The following is a 15,109-nucleotide window of genomic DNA, read 5'->3' as shown; positions in this document are numbered from 1 at the left end:
TTCTTTTCTTTTCTTTCTTTCCCTCTCACTATTCCCTCTTCCTACTTTTTTTCTTCCCTTTCCCCCTCTCATCCTCCTCTTTTTTCTCTCCCCCACTTTTCTCTTTCTTTTACAAGGTCTTGTATTTAATGGCATAATCCTAATTCACTGCAGCCTTGAACCCCTGGGCCCAAGCGATCCTCTTTCCTCAGCCTCCCAAGTAGCAGAGACTAAAACCTGTGCCCCCATGCCTTTCTATATTTTTATTTTCTTTTTAGTGGAGATGGGTCTTACTATATTGTTCAGGCTCGTTTTCATCTTTGTAGGTGCTTTTCAAGAGATCTTACCAAAAGGTACCTGGATAGAACTTAGTCACTTGAAGCTCTTGTCCTTGTGTTGAAATTTTGTGTCTGCCTCCTCCATCCCGGGGAGATTTAACACTTCTATCCCCTTTTCAGGCAGATACATGACTTCAAAAAGTGTACGAATGTCGTGAGGCAAGGCGGAAGGATCACATGAAGTCAGGAATTTGGGCCCAGGCTGGCCAGGAAGGTGAAACCCTGCCTCTACCAAAAATACAAAACTTACATGAGCGTGGTGGTGCACGCCTGTAGGCCCAGCTTCTCAGGAGGCTGAGGCATGCGAATTGTTTGAATCTGGAAAGCGGATGTTGCAGTGAGTCGAGATCGTGGCGCCGCACTCCAGCCAGGTACAAATAGCAGCTTTAGACTTGATCTCGCCGGGCATGACCACTGGGCACGTTCAGCATAGGATCACCGATTCTGCCTCAGTTTTCAGTGTCTTCTCTGGGGCCTGGAGTGTAGCATCTGAAGCCGAGCTGGATGTCTTGCTGCATAAATACTCTCTCCACTTCCACCTGTGCCATCAGCCTGGGTGAAGACTCATGTCAGGGGAGAGCCATCGTCCTCCTACAGCCCCACCTGTCTGATGGCTGAGACTTCTGCCTCATTTCCAGAACTCCAAGGGGCCCTTGAACGTCTTGTTATTTGCTACATATGCAAGCACAGATTGCCTGTACCTCCCCTCGGACCTTCCTGCCACTCTCTATAGAGCTGTCTGAAGCCTCAAAATGTTTATTTTCCTTTGGAGAAATTTTACTTCCATCTGCCCCAGACTCATCAAAATTACAGTAAAAGCCAGCACTCCAACTTTCTGGAGCCTGTTCCAGCAGAGAGGAAGTCTGTTCTTCAAGTCCTCTTTGTAACCCCATTTAAGATGAGGAAACTGAGGCAGATGAACTCATGAATACAAAGTGCCAGAGCTTGGGTCAACCTCGAATCCCTGGGCCCAGGGGTTCGAGGCTTGTGTTCAACCTTAGAGTTTATGGGATTTAAGGTTAATGTTGGAAGTGTTCTGTTGGCACCCCCTATCCTGGTGTGTGGGGGTTGTGTCCTGGGTTGCCTGCAGAGCCCCAGTTTTTGCCTGCTGACCTGACGCATTTGTGACTAGTGTTGTCTTTAACTGAAAAATGTCGTGGTTTGGGAGAGAAATTCTGTGCTCACCCAGTTCACCCGCACCCTGAGGAAGCTCTGACACCACCGCACAGCTTCTGATACATACTGGAGAAAGCCAGCGCTAGGAGGTGCCTGTCAGCAGGAAGAGCTGCAGGCATCTTCATCCACATGTAGACATATCTGTACGCATACATTCATATACACACATTCATATATATACATCTTTATGTACATCCACACACACGTCTGTATACCCACACATTCATACACATGTCTACATATCACCACCTCCATGTACACATCACAGTACACACAATCTATATCCACACATTCATACACACATATGTGTGTATTTTGGTATATCTGTATACATACACTTCTACATACATTTATGTTCAGATAGATCTGTACACAGATGCATACACATTTGTACACACACATCTGCACATACGTCGGTGGGGATCTGGGAAATACAGCATTAAATAGTGACGGTCTGATAATAGCTAGTATTTTGACATCTTTTGGGTGAACTGACTAGCTAGTGGCTATCAGAGGGGTGTGTGGGGTGTGTCTGCAGGTTGGCAGGGCCATCAAACCTGGTATTTGTAGTTGCTCGTGACTTTTCTAGAGATCTCCCACGTGGAGCCTTGGAGTGTAGTGAGCTGTTCCTGTGGCCCGACTGCCAGTGTCTGTACCAGTGACCAACAAAATTCTAGCTTCACCGGCCTCAAGGACTTTGGATTGTACTGTAAATAACGCTATATGCCATCATCGGATGTGTCTGGTCGGCAAGTGGAGATCCGTTGCCAGTAGCGGGATGGGAGCTGGGAGAACCAGGAGGATGTTGCAGTCAGACAGGTTCAATAACCAGGGCTGGAGCTGGTGTGCAGCAGAGGTGGCAGATGGGGTTGATTCTAGTCACATTCTATAGCGACGGTCGACTGAGTTCCTGATGGATCCAATGAGGGGGTTGTCAAGGAGAGAAGAGGAGTCCTCTGTGTTTATAACACAGGTTTCTAATTTAGAGAAATCCGGAGTTTAAAGAATTGGGGAAGGCCTGGGCATAGTGGTTCACACCTGTAATCTCAGCACTTTGGGTGGCCAAGGTGTGTGGATTACTTGGGCTCAGGAGTGAGATCAGCCTCGCCAACATGGTACAACCCCGTCTCTACTAAAAATACAAAATTAGCTGGGCACTGTGGTGTGCATCTGTCATCCCAGTTACTTGAAAGGCTGATGCAGGAGAATCATTTGAACCCGGGAGGCAAAAGTTGCAGTGGACCTGGATCCTGCCACTGCACTCCAGCCTGGGTGACAGAGTGAGACTCCATCTCAAGAAAAATTAAAAAATTGGGGAAGAATCGACATAGAAAGCCATTAGCCGGGCTATCTCCTTCCCTCTCTCTCGTCCCAGCTTATGTGATCACGGCTGGGCTTGCTGGCCAAGCCTGTCATTCCAGATGACACCAAGGCCTTTTCAGGGCTAGAGAGACCTGCTGCCACCCATGGTCGGCAAGGCTGAGTGGTTTTAGGCACAGCTGGAGATGAAACTGGTGATGGGGGCAGCCCTGTCATCTTTACAGGGAACCTCACACAGCAGGTGGGCAGCAAGCTGGCCTCTCCACATCGCTGAGCCATCTGCTGAGTGACCAGGCCCATGTGACAGGTAGGAGATGCAACTCCCTGTGCCCTGTCTCCTCCGTGACCAGGCTAGGGTGTGGGCCAAATGCCTCCTGATGGTCTTCATCACTTCAGCTTCTCAATATCAACATCCCATCTAAGGACAGACTCAGGCTCAGTGTGAGCCCCAAGAACTTCCCACAACATCCAGCGGTCCCCACAAACCATAAAATAGCAGATTTTGGGTTGTTCTCATTCTCACCCACAATAAGAAACATATGTAAAACTTTGGCCTAAAATACACAAGGCATTTAAAACACACACACACAGGCTTAGCAGATGCTGGCACTGTGCCAGAGCCAGGGCGGTGACACCAGGGTGTGCCGCTTATGTGTTCTGAAAGATTCTAAGGTAAGGACAGGAGCTTGGGCTGGGGGCACTCGGAGCGGTGGCTGTTGACCACCTCAAGTGGGTGTTTGGGAGTCATAACAGCTGGCCCATTTCCACCTGTCTGTTCTGGATGACCTTCAGTGTTGCAGACGCAGAAGCTTCAGAAAGTGAAATTTATTTAACGACCCATGATGTGTAGTTAATTCTTTTGTCATCTGTCCTATTTGATTTTGTTTCATTCTACTTCTTTTTTTTTTTTTTTTTTTTTTTTTGATACTGAATCTCACAGTGTTGCTCGGACTGGATGCAATGGTGCAATCTTGGCTCACCGCAGCCTCTGCCTCCTGGGTTCAAGCGGTTCTCCTGCCTCAGCCTCCCAAGTAGCTGGGATTACAGGTGCCTCCTGCCATACTTGGTTATTTATTTATTTATTTGTATTTTTGTTGAGGCGGTGTTTTACTATGTCGGCCTGGCTGGTCTGAAACTCCTGACCTCAGGAAATCTGTCTGCCTTGGCCTTCCAAAGTGCTGGAATTACAGGAATGAGTCACTCTGCCCGGCCTCATTCTACTTTATCCTTGGGCCAAGCACAGTGTCCCACACCTATAATCCCAGAACTTTGGGAAGCCAAGGCAAGAGAATTGCTTGAGCCCAGGAGTTCAAGACCAGCCTGGGAAACATACTGAGATCCCTGTTTCTACAGAAAAAAAATGATGTGTATATATATATATATATATATATATATGCACGTGCACACACACACACACACAAGTTAGCCAAGGTGGTGGCACATGTCTGTAGTACCAGCTACTTGGGAGGCTGAGGTGAAAGGATCGATTGAGTCTTGGAGGTCAAGGCTGCAGCGAGCCACGATCAGGCCTGTCTGTGGGCTGTTGTGCAGGGCACAGGTGTTGACTCTTCAAGGATCCCCCAATCCCAAGGACCCTGGGGTATTCCCGAGTCCTTTTTTGCCTGGGGCTGGGGGTGTCGGTCCCTGGGGGCTGACCCTTTCATTTGCCTGCTCTCTATCCCTGCAGCACCGATGGAAAGGAAGGAGGCTGGATGATGAGTGGCTGCCCTGGATGCCAAGCTGTTCGTGTCAGGACTGTCAGGGCTGCATGCCCTTGGCCTGCTGCAGCAGCGGGGCTGGCTGTCGACCGAATCCCTGAGTATCCCGTATGGCCTCCAGGGTAAGGCACTGCATGCCTGGCTGCGGGGAAGGTGGAGGTGGCAGGGCCTTCCCCGGTTCCTGTGGCTGTGGCTCTGTGAGCTAAAATACGCTGTCACCACAGGATTTTCCATCAGTCATTCTGTGGGCTCTGAGTAGGACTTAGTACCTGCTCATTAGGAAAAAAAGAAAAAAAAGTGTGTCTGTTTAGGGGACATTCATTTATCTCTTAAGACCTCCCCACGGACAGGTTTTAACAGAGTGACGGGTGAAGCAGACCACAGGGCTGGGAGAACACGGCAGAGGCCAGGCTGGGCTTGGGCCTCCTCCTCTTGGAGCCCTGGTGGAGGGCTGCCTGGCAGAGGAGGGTAGGGGTTCTTTGATCGATCCTCACAGCTCAGGCAAAGCAGCCAGCACACCAGTGCAGCACTGGCCAGAGGCTGCAGACAGAGAGCGGCTCAGACGGCGCCTACAGGCCGGGGCCGGGCCGCACACTCCACTGCACACAGATCCTGGCTTTCAGTCACAAGGCGGGTGCCCCGGCCAGGTGGGATGTCCAGAGAGAGCACCTGAGTCTGGCAAGTGGCGATCTGAGTACCCTGAGCTCATCCCCAGAGATGAACTTGCTTCCAATAGCATAGCCATATAGGAATGAATCCAGGGCTGGCACTTCAGCTTCAGTCTTACGTCTATTCATCTAGGATTGCTTCAGCCCTGGAGGCAGAGGTTGCAATGAGTCAAGAATGTGCCACCGTACTCCAGCCTGGGCAACAGAGTGAGATCTTATCTCTAAAATAAACAAATAATGTTAAAAAAAAAAAAAAAGCCAGTTACAGTGGCTCACACTTGTAATTCCAGCACTTTGGGAGGCTGAGGCAGGCGGATCACGAGGTCAGGAGTTCAAGACCAGCCTGGCCAACATGGTGAAAGCCTATCTCTATTAAAATACCAAAATTAGCCAGGCATATTGGCAGCTGCCTGGTTCCAACTGCCCTCCTGGCAGGACTAGGTACTTCTGACCTCTCCACCATCCGGGGCTAAGACCTTGCCCAATGTCAGGGTTGGCGTCCCTCTGACTGGCTGTTGAATGTCACCTCCATAGCCTCTCTTCTGTGCCAGAGTCCCATGGCCACCCACAGGGCAGTGAATTTGAAAAAGTGCTCAGGACTCTGCACACTATGCTGTTCACAGCTGTCATTGACTACAGTGAGAGAGGAGGCAGGAGTGTTGGCACAGGGAAGGGGGCCGGGGCGGAGTCTAGGATGAACCACGGCCAGCACCTAGTATCCTTTCCCAGTCCCTGTGCCTTCACGTGGGATGCACTTGTCTGTCCCAGCACTATGTCACCCAGGGTGTTTGGTGGGGCTGCCTAATTGGCAGGTGCCGCTCGGCTCAGAGCACACTGTCAGACTCCTAGGAGGCAATCAGGGGTCTGGCATAAACCACGTTTGTACAAACAGTTCAGACGCAGAGCGCCTCGTATCACTCCTAGGATTGGTGGGAACCCTCCCCCAGTCCAAGTTCCCAGACAAGCTATGAGCAGGCCATGTAGAGGCAGCTCGGGTCTGCTGTGACAACTCACTAGCAATCTCCAGTGCCTGCTGCTCTATTCCTTTTCCTCCACTCCCCCCACCATCTTAATCCCAGGAAGAGGCCCTATCTCTTTGAGGCCTGGGCTGGGCCTCTGAGCTGCCCAGAGGCCTCACGGTGAGTGTTGGCTGCCAGTTGCAGGGCCCCTGGCCACACTGAAGGACTCCTACCTGGAAGTGATGTTGTGGCCCCTGGAGGAGGTGTGGAGGGAGTGGGCAGAGGAGGCCATGTGGTGGCTACAGGCCTGGGTGCCCGGGATGCCAGGCAACCAGGGTCCCAGGCCTATCAAGTTGACCCTGGGGGTCAGGAAAGGCACCCTGGAGCTGGTGAGTGAGAGCAAGGATGAGATGTGGCTGGCAGTTGAGGATGACCGAGACAGCTCTCACTGTCCCCTCCCTTTCCAGGTGTCCCACCAGATGCTGTCCTGGGCTGAGGTTAAGTTCTCATGGGCACTGAAGAGGCTCTGCAAAGCCCCGCTTGACCTGTATGGCCTCACAGCCAGGTAAAGCTGGGTTTGGGGTGTCGCATGCAGCGTTCCCGCCATGTATCAGGTGCAGTGCTGAACGCTTCAACACGCTCTGACTCACTGACTACTTTGACCGCCCTACACAGAGGCTTCTTCACTCCTTATTTCACAGGAGAGAAAATGGGGTTTCTTCCTCACTCCAGAGAGACCTCGTGAGCACAGTCCCAGTGCAGGCAGGATTTTAGGAGCTGCTGCAGAGGAGTGCAGTGGGCAAAGCTGACCCCTGCCTTCAGGAAGCTCAGTTTTACTGAGAGACAGACACGAAGCCCAAGAAATCATCTACAGCAGAGTGTGCACAGCTCCCTGCAGAAAGCCCGAGAGTCCCCTCTTAAGCAGGCCATTCTGCTCTGTCACATTTCGTTGCTTTTGCTTTGTAATCATCTTTTTTTTTGAGACGGAGTCTTGCTCTGTCTCAGTTGTGTGATCTCAGCTCATTGCAACCTCTGCCTCCTATGTTCAAGTGATTCTCCTGCCTCAGCCCTCCGGGTTGCCGGGACTACAGGTGTGTGCACTACTGCACCTGGCTAATTTTTTTGTGTTTTTAGTAGACAGGGTTTTGCCACTCCAGGCTGGTCTCAAACTCCTGATCTTCAGTCATGCAACCCCTTTGGCCTTCTAAAGTGTTGGAATTACAGGCAGGAGCCACTACTCCCGACCTGTTATGTAACATTTTAAACACATAAAAGCCCTTCTTTCTTGCAGGCGGTGCAGAAGCCGGCTACAGGCTGGGTGTGGCCCACCGCTCATCGTTTACCACCACTGAGCCATACCTTAGGTGGCAAATGCTTGAGATGGAACATTGGTGAGACGGTGAGCTGGGGATCCTATGGTGTGGCCATGGCCAGCTTTGAGGAGAAGGTACAGTTCAAGCAAGAGCCACGGGGCAAGTGTGGAAAGAGAGCTCCAGGTGGGGGCTCCACTGCACAGGGACTGGGAGAGGGATGTGCTTGGCCTGTTTATTTTTTGAGATGGAGTCTCATTCTCCGTCACCCAGGCTGGAGTGCCGTGGTGTGATCTCAGCTCACTGCAATCTCTCTCAAATTCAAGTGATTCTCCTGCCTCAGCCTGCCAAGTTGCTGGGATTACAAGCATTCACCACCATACCCGGCTAATTTTTGTATCTTTAGTAGAGATGGGATTTCACTGTATTTTCCAGGCTCGTCTCAGAATCCTGGGCTCCAGAGACTCGGTGCAGGGATTACAGGCATGAGCCACCGTGCCTGTCCTGTTTGAATGGCAAGGTGGTGGGGCTGATGCGACTGGGAGGTTCCAAGGCTAGGGAATGAGAGGAGGACTCTGGCTTCTGCTCTGACCTACGAAGGCTGTGATCACCCTTTCACTTCAAAAGGCCCCTTTTGTCTCTGTGTTGAGAACACGGGGGTGGTGGATAGAAATGGGGAACCCAGTCTAGAGCAGGGGCCTGGGGACCAAATATCCTTTTCCCTCACAGCCATGATGCCCACCAGGAACCGGGCTACAGGCAAGGGGGCCGCCCCTTCTTCCATGCCGGTGGCCTGGCAGAGCATCTGGATTCTTGCTCTGCCTCTTCCTGGGATGTCTCTGCATCGGCTCTGTGTGCCTCAGTTTCCCCAGCTGTAGAATACGGACCGGACCCACATCATGGGGAAAAGGCTCCACGTAATACAAGTTCCTGCTCCTGCCGCCTTGCGGTCACAATGTAGGTTGAGGAAGGGAAGAGCTCTCAGGGCGGGGCTTTGGCTTGGTTGAACAATCACCTTCCTGGTTATTCGCCTACCCGGTGAGTGGAATCTCATGGGGATACCAAAAAATGGATTTAAATTGCAGTGAGGGTGTCGAAGCTGCTTCCCGCCCCCAGCTGCAGGGCCTCTAGGCTCCCTAAAAGGTAAGCGAGTCCACTTGCCCGTCCCCCTCAGTGGCCCATCAACAACAGAGCGTGCAATATTTCTCTTCCCACTCTACCCCCACATGAGCCGAGATCTCCCTGATCATTCAGATCTCACAGGCTTGACCCTACTCTACATATTGAGAAAGTTCCAGTCCTCCCCTCAACTGTAGAAATTGCCTAGACCTGTCGGTCAGGCACACCGGCTTATGCCTGTAATCTCAGCACTTTGGGCAGATCACTTGAGGTCGGGAGTTCGAGACCAGCGTAGCCAACATGGTGAAACACTGACTCTACTAAAAATTTAAAAATCAGTCAGGCATGGCAGTGAGCGCATGTAGTTCCAGCTACTCTGGAGGCTGAGAAAGGAGAATCACTTAAACCCAGGAGGCAGAGGTAGCTGGGAATCGAGATCGCACCACTATACTCAAGCTTGGGAAACAGAATGAGATTCTGTCTCAAAAAAACAAAACAATTTCCTACACCTTCCAGCTCCTATTTTTTGCATCCACACAGAGTCCCCATGCTGCCCAAGACCCAGGGGGCAGATCAGACATGACATAAGATATCTGTGTCATCAAAATAGGGTAGCTTGTTTCTGTCCCGGCATCACCCACCACCTCCGCTGTCATGCCAGCCTTTCTGCTCGTCCAGCTCATTATGGGATTTTCTAGAACAAGGACAGCCCTCCCCAAGATGCACCCCAATGCTCTCCATGGTAGAGCTCTTCCTGCAGACCTGTGAGCTCCCCCTCTGCAGCCAAAGAAAGCACGGCTCAGCAGCTTGTCCTGCGGGTTCCCTCTAGGAACTACTCAGTGGTGGTGACGCCGCTGCTGCCTGGGGGCGATGTGGTGTGGGGGACTGGCTACCTGATGGAGGAGAAGCTGCCGTGGCCACTCCGACACCTGTCCAGGGCCAACATGCCATCCGAGTTCTACCGGCTCAGATGCCGCCTGCTGCATGGTCTCTGGAGGAATGAGTCCTGCCCCGGGCTGTGCCACCCTACTCCCTGGGAGCCCCCCACCCCGTGGGCACAACAGCAGGGCCATGCAGGGGGAGGGACTGTGGGGGCACAGGGAAGCCTGCAGAGGCCTGTGGCATTACCGTGCTAGGCCCAGAGCCTATTGGACTTCCCAAGGTCCTATGGAACTAGGGCTGAGGCTGCACATCCTGCTTTTCTCCAGATTATATGACCTGGCCCAGCAGTGCAGCCAAGGGCGGTGCTGGGACGACGAGCTCTGGGCTCCCGAGAAGCTTGCCTGTGGCTCAGGTGAGTCTGCTAACATCCGTGGACTCAGCTTCCTTTACTGTGAAATGCAGGTAACCACATGGCTCACTCACGTGGGTAAGGAGCATGTACGGTTCTTAATGCACGAGGGAGCCCCTCATGTCCGTGGGGGAGCCACCTTACCCAGGCTTGGCAAGTAGCGGTTTATCTGTGTGCGACTCACATGGAAGTCTACGGCTCCCTAGAAGCGTGGGTGTAGTCAGGTCTAAGCAGCACGCTGATCTTGTAAAAAAAAAAAAAAAAACAGCCTGGTCTTGAAGTCCTATGCATGTGACCATGGGCTTCTCTGTGCCCCTCAGTTCTGACAGCTGATCACGGGGCTGGTAGCGCCTCCTTTGGGATGCTGGCCCTGGCCAACAGGTGTCTGGCTGTGCATGATGGATGGTGCTTTCCCACCATGGGCACGAACACCCCCAAGGCACAGCTCAGGGGCTATACTGGCTGGACTGGTCAGACCTGTTCCTTCACAGGCCATCTCTTCCCTACCGTGAACAGGGTTGGTCTGCAGGACACCAGTGTCATGTTTGAGGGAGCCGTTGGCCATCCACTTAAACGGTGAATGTTTTTTCCCCACCTGAGCAGCTTTCTTGAGATTAAATGGATGACTTGTATAATTTTTTTTTTTTTTGAGACTAGGTCTCACTCTGTTGTCATGGTTGGAGTGCAGCGGTGCGCTTTCGGCTCCCCGCACCCTTGACCTCTTGGGTTCAAGCGATCCTCCTTCCTCAGCCTCGCAAAGTGCTGGGATGGCTTAGCACCACCGTGCCCGGCCGATGTGTGAATTTTAAGTGCACGATTCAGTGGCTTCCAGTTTATTCAGAGTTGCGCATGTCTTACCACAATTGTTTTTAAAAGCTACCAGTCTGCCTGCTGTGTCCATGGCTGTGCCTGCTCTGGACATCCGATATAAACAGAAGGATGACCATGTGGCCTCTGAGCCAGGCTATGTTACTTAGTACAGCAGTTTTCTAGCGGGTCTGGGGACTCCATTCCTTGTTAGGGCTGAATCGGACAATAGCCCTTCAGCTCACGTCATCCTGAAGCTGGTGGGGGATCACTGGGCGTCTGGCTGCCGCACCAGGGGAGGGGGACTCCTGGCCTCAGGGCAGGCCAAGCCAAGGCTCTAGGCAATGGGGTACCCAGAAGGCATCGTGCTCCCACTGCGGTGGGTGGAGCTGGCTCCACTCAGCGTGCCTTTGTGGCTGCTTCTCCCCAGACCATGCCCTGGTTGCCGGGGCCCAGCACGTGGTGACTTTTGACGGCCGGGTGTGGGACCTCAGCATCCAGTGCAGCAGCATCCTCCTGTCCCAAGACTTTGCTCACAGCACATTCTCACGGATGCTGAGTCGGACAGGCTTGGGGCTCATGGCCCTGACCTTGGAGCTGAACCATGTGACCCTCATCTACTCCAGCCTTTAGGTTAGGAGGAGAGGCCCGAGCTTCCCCTGGAGACCTATGCCTGTGGCAGGTTGCCTGGTGGATGGCACTTTGAAGCTCGTCCCCTGGCTGTCGGTCATCCCTCCTGCCCACTTCCTCCGGTCCACAGGCCTACAGGCTATATAACTCCTCCATGCCACGGGATAGCTGTCCAGACCTCCGGCTGCCTTTTGCCATGAAAAGGAGGGAGGTCCCCAGGATTGAGCTGGCCAGTGAGGACGGGGTCTCCATGTCCTGTGACGTGGCCACCGGCCTCTGCAGCCTGACTGTGCACCTGTGGCACCACGGTTAATCTGGGCCCTGGCAGAGTTGGCCCCACCATCAAAATCCTGTTCGGGATGCACCATTCTCAGCTTCCAGTGCAACAGGTCCCCGAGCTGTAGGCAGCCACTGTGGTTGAGAGGCTGGCACCAAGGCCTAGGCTTTCTTCCCGCATCCCTTGGATATATGACTCCAAGGTGGAGTTGGCCTTTCTGTGGTCCCTCTGCCAAAAAACACAAAGGACAGGCCTGGATTCTGGCCACTCGTGGTGACGATGTGGAGAGGGGATGGGGGGACACGTTGTCCTCAGTCTCTGTTCTTTCTCTCCTTCTTCTGATGATGGTTTGGGGCCAGAGCTCTGGGAGTCTGGGGTGGAGGGATTTTACCAATCCTTCGTGTGCCTGAGGCTCATCTCTCATCCAGGACCCCTGGGGGAGGATCAGGTGCTCTCAGGATCACCTCATCTTTCCTCCTCCCCACAGGCATATCCGCTGGCCTTCTGGACACCAGCGACAACGAAGCAGGAACAGATCTGATGTTGTCGGACGGCTCTGTGGCTCACAGCCTGGAGGAGCTCAGCCCGGCCTGGCAGGTGAGCAGGTGCACCTGCTTTTCTTCCCTCCGGCTGAGTGTCTCGAGGGCCGCTCACTGCAGAGTCCCAGGAGCGGCAGGTGGCCTGCCGGCTCTGCAGTGGTCTTTGCGGACCCAGGGTCGGGTGGAGTCTCCCGCTAAGGCCAATGTATGTGGGGGAGCCACATGGTTCAGCTGCATGCATGAGTCTTGCTTCTGTCCCACCAGGTGGATGGTGACTGCAGGGCCACCGAGAAGCCTGAGCCGACCTGCCCAGGACAGAGCCCCGCCCGCCGGGCCTTCTTTCAAGACCCCTCATCCAGCTTGGGGAACTGCTTCCGGGTGGTGAGTGTGAGCCTGTGCCCTGGAGCACAGCAAGCTCTTTCCCCAATCTACCCTGGGGATTGGCATGGAGCAGAGGCCTAGGCTAGAGACAGTGACTGGGTGGCCCTGATTTCAGATGGAGCCTGCACCATTCCTTAGCCTTTGTGTGCAGGACTCCTGTGGCACCTGGGAGCTCCAGCCTGCCTGCACTCTGGCAGCCACCTATATCGACCTCTGTGCCTGCAGCTTCGTGTCCCTGACCCTCCTCCACAATGCGGTAAAGTGTCCCATCTGGCGGGCACTCTGCCCCCTGTCTGGCATCTGCCTTCCAGCCAGAGGGAAAACCTCTCTCTCTCTCTCTCTCTCTCTCTCTCTCTCTCTCTCTCTCTCTCTCTCTCTCTCTCTCATCAGAAAGAGCAAATAATTGTCATTTAAGGAGCTAAGAGTGAAAACAAATCATTTAAGGCCCGATACAGCCTGGATGTGTGTCTCCTCCAAATCTCACTATTGTTAGAGGGTGTACATCCCTCATGGATGGTTTAGCATCCTGTGTTTGGTGAAGTGTGAGTTCTTGCTCTATTTGTTCAACTGAGAGCAGTTTGTTTATAAAGAGCCTTGCCTCTCCTCTCTCTCTTTGCACACACTCCCATTTCTGCCACGATCGTAAGCTTCCCAAGGCCTCACCAGAAGGCAAGCGGATGCTGGAGCTGTGCTTGTACAGCCTGTAGAACTGTGAGTCAATTATATGTCTTATTTATGATCTACCCAGGCCGGAGTGCAGTGGCACAATCTCACCTCACTGCAACTTTCACCTCCCAGATTCAAGCAATACTCCTCCCTCAGCCTCCCAAAAATACCGGCAGGTATTTTTGTAGAGATGATGTTTTTCTAAGTTGTCCAGGCCGGTGATGAATTTCTGACCTCTGGTGATCCACCTCCCTCGGACTCCCAAAGTGCTGGATGACAGGCGTGAGCCACCACGCCCAGCCTCACGAGGGATTTGAATGTCCACTATCGTTTAGGGAAAATGCTCAGCCCCCGTTTTTCCTCTGCTCTCCTACTTCAAAAATCATCATTCACACAGAAGATGACTTCTATGAGCAAACGTGTGGGGATTCGTCTCCACTACCAGGGCGGACCTCTAATTGAGTTCTGACACTAGCTACCTTGAGATCCTTCAGCCAGCGCCGCATACAATCGCCACAGCCAGAGCCCCATGAAAAGGGCATAAATGTCAGTATCAACAAGAGGAGTGGACTTCCAAGGGCTACAGATGCCAGAATTCGTGGCTGCCATCCGTAGACATTTAAAACTTAATCGGAAAATATAACAAAGGGAGGATGAAATGAGATGATCCAACTCGTCTCAAAGAAATGACAGGCCAGGTGTGGCGGCTCATCCATGTAATCCCAGCACTTGGGAGGCTAAGATGAGCGGACCACCTAAGGTCAGGAGTTTGAGACCAATGTGGCCAACATGGTGAAAACCCATCTCTACTAAAAATACAAAAATCAGCCAGGAGCGGTTGTGTGTGCTTTTAATCCCAGCTACTCAGAAGGCTGAGGCAGGAGAAACGCTTGAACCCAGAAGGTGGAGGTGGCAGCGAGCCAAGATCTTGCCACCGCACTCCAGCCTGGTGACAGAGTGAGAGTCTGTTTAAAAAAAAATTCCAAAATAAAAACAGAGAGGACCCAGGATCCTTTGAGTCAGGAGGCACAATCCCCAAGACAATAAATCCATCCGTACCTAGACCCATTCAACACAGTTGCAGAAACGACAAAGGAAAGGTCCTAAAAGCTACCGAGGAGGGTGGAAAGAAGCAAGAACATGTTGACAATTGCTTTCCCACCGGCAGTAACAGAAGACAGTGGAGTAACAGAAAGTAAGCATGAGATTAGAGATGATCCCCACGTCAACGATTGCTGAATGAAATAACCTGTCAACACTGATCTGTCTAGGATCTCTTTACCACAAACGGACACTTACTCAATGGACACATCCACATGTTGATTTATGTACTGTGTGTGTCTGCTTTCCCGCTATGGGGGCCGAGTATCTGCAAGGGAGACCACATGTTTGCTCTGTGAAAGACTCAATTCGGAGGATGAAAAGATAAGCTACAGATCAGGAAATATGTTTACAAACCACCTATCAGACCAAGAAATCATCTCCAGAGACTCATCTGTATAATACATAAATAACTCAAAGCTCAAAAGTAGGCCACAGTTGTATTCCCAGCACTTTGTGAGGCTGAGGCGAGATGGCTCGAAGCCGGGAGCTCAAGGCTGCAGTGAGCCAGGACTTCACTCCCGGCTGCATGACAGAGTGAGAGCTCGTCTCACAAAACAAAACCTCCAAAGTAAAAAATGGGAAATAAACACATCAACCATGTTTGCACTCCCAGTCATAGAGAAACAAGGTAGCGCTACACATCTGAGCTCCAGTGAGTTCCGGCACGGGTCGGTGAGTCGCAGGGACTCTGCGGCATAAAGCATCAGTCGAACATCCAAACGGCCAGGTTGTGATGACAGCATCCACCGATGAGTGCACTATAAAAAGCACTGTTGTAGTACCAAAACGGTGGTGGCTGCTGTTCTCAGCAGCTAGCCTTAGGCTTA

The 15,109-nt window shown here is 52.4% G+C and overlaps 1 protein-coding gene across 3 annotated transcripts in view; it reads left to right on the top strand.

Moving 5' to 3' along the window:
- LOC144580912 (uncharacterized) overlaps positions 1-14,172 on the top strand; it is an 89,954-nt gene extending 75,782 nt beyond the window's left edge. For 2 of the 3 annotated variants that reach the window (XM_078361613.1, XM_078361614.1), the window contains exons 2-7: positions 4,501-4,653; positions 6,626-6,723; positions 7,450-7,605; positions 9,796-9,881; positions 12,080-12,189; positions 12,396-14,172. In XM_078361613.1, the coding sequence (XP_078217739.1) occupies positions 7,574-7,605; positions 9,796-9,881; positions 12,080-12,189; positions 12,396-12,593 (426 nt within the window). In that variant the 5' untranslated portion in view covers positions 4,501-4,653; positions 6,626-6,723; positions 7,450-7,573 and the 3' untranslated portion in view covers positions 12,594-14,172. Of the gene's footprint in view, positions 1-437; positions 4,654-6,625; positions 6,724-7,449; positions 7,606-9,795; positions 9,882-12,079; positions 12,190-12,395 lie in introns of all 3 variants that reach the window. The other variant, XM_078361612.1, reaches the window with a different exon arrangement.
- Positions 14,173-15,109: the final 937 nt, after the last annotated feature.

Source organism: Callithrix jacchus, chromosome 22 (assembly GCF_049354715.1).
Source record: "Callithrix jacchus isolate 240 chromosome 22, calJac240_pri, whole genome shotgun sequence".
Classification (NCBI taxonomy): Eukaryota; Metazoa; Chordata; class Mammalia; order Primates; family Cebidae; genus Callithrix; species Callithrix jacchus.
Note: the sequence above shows the minus strand (reverse complement) of the source record. Positions and strands in the feature narration are given on the sequence as shown.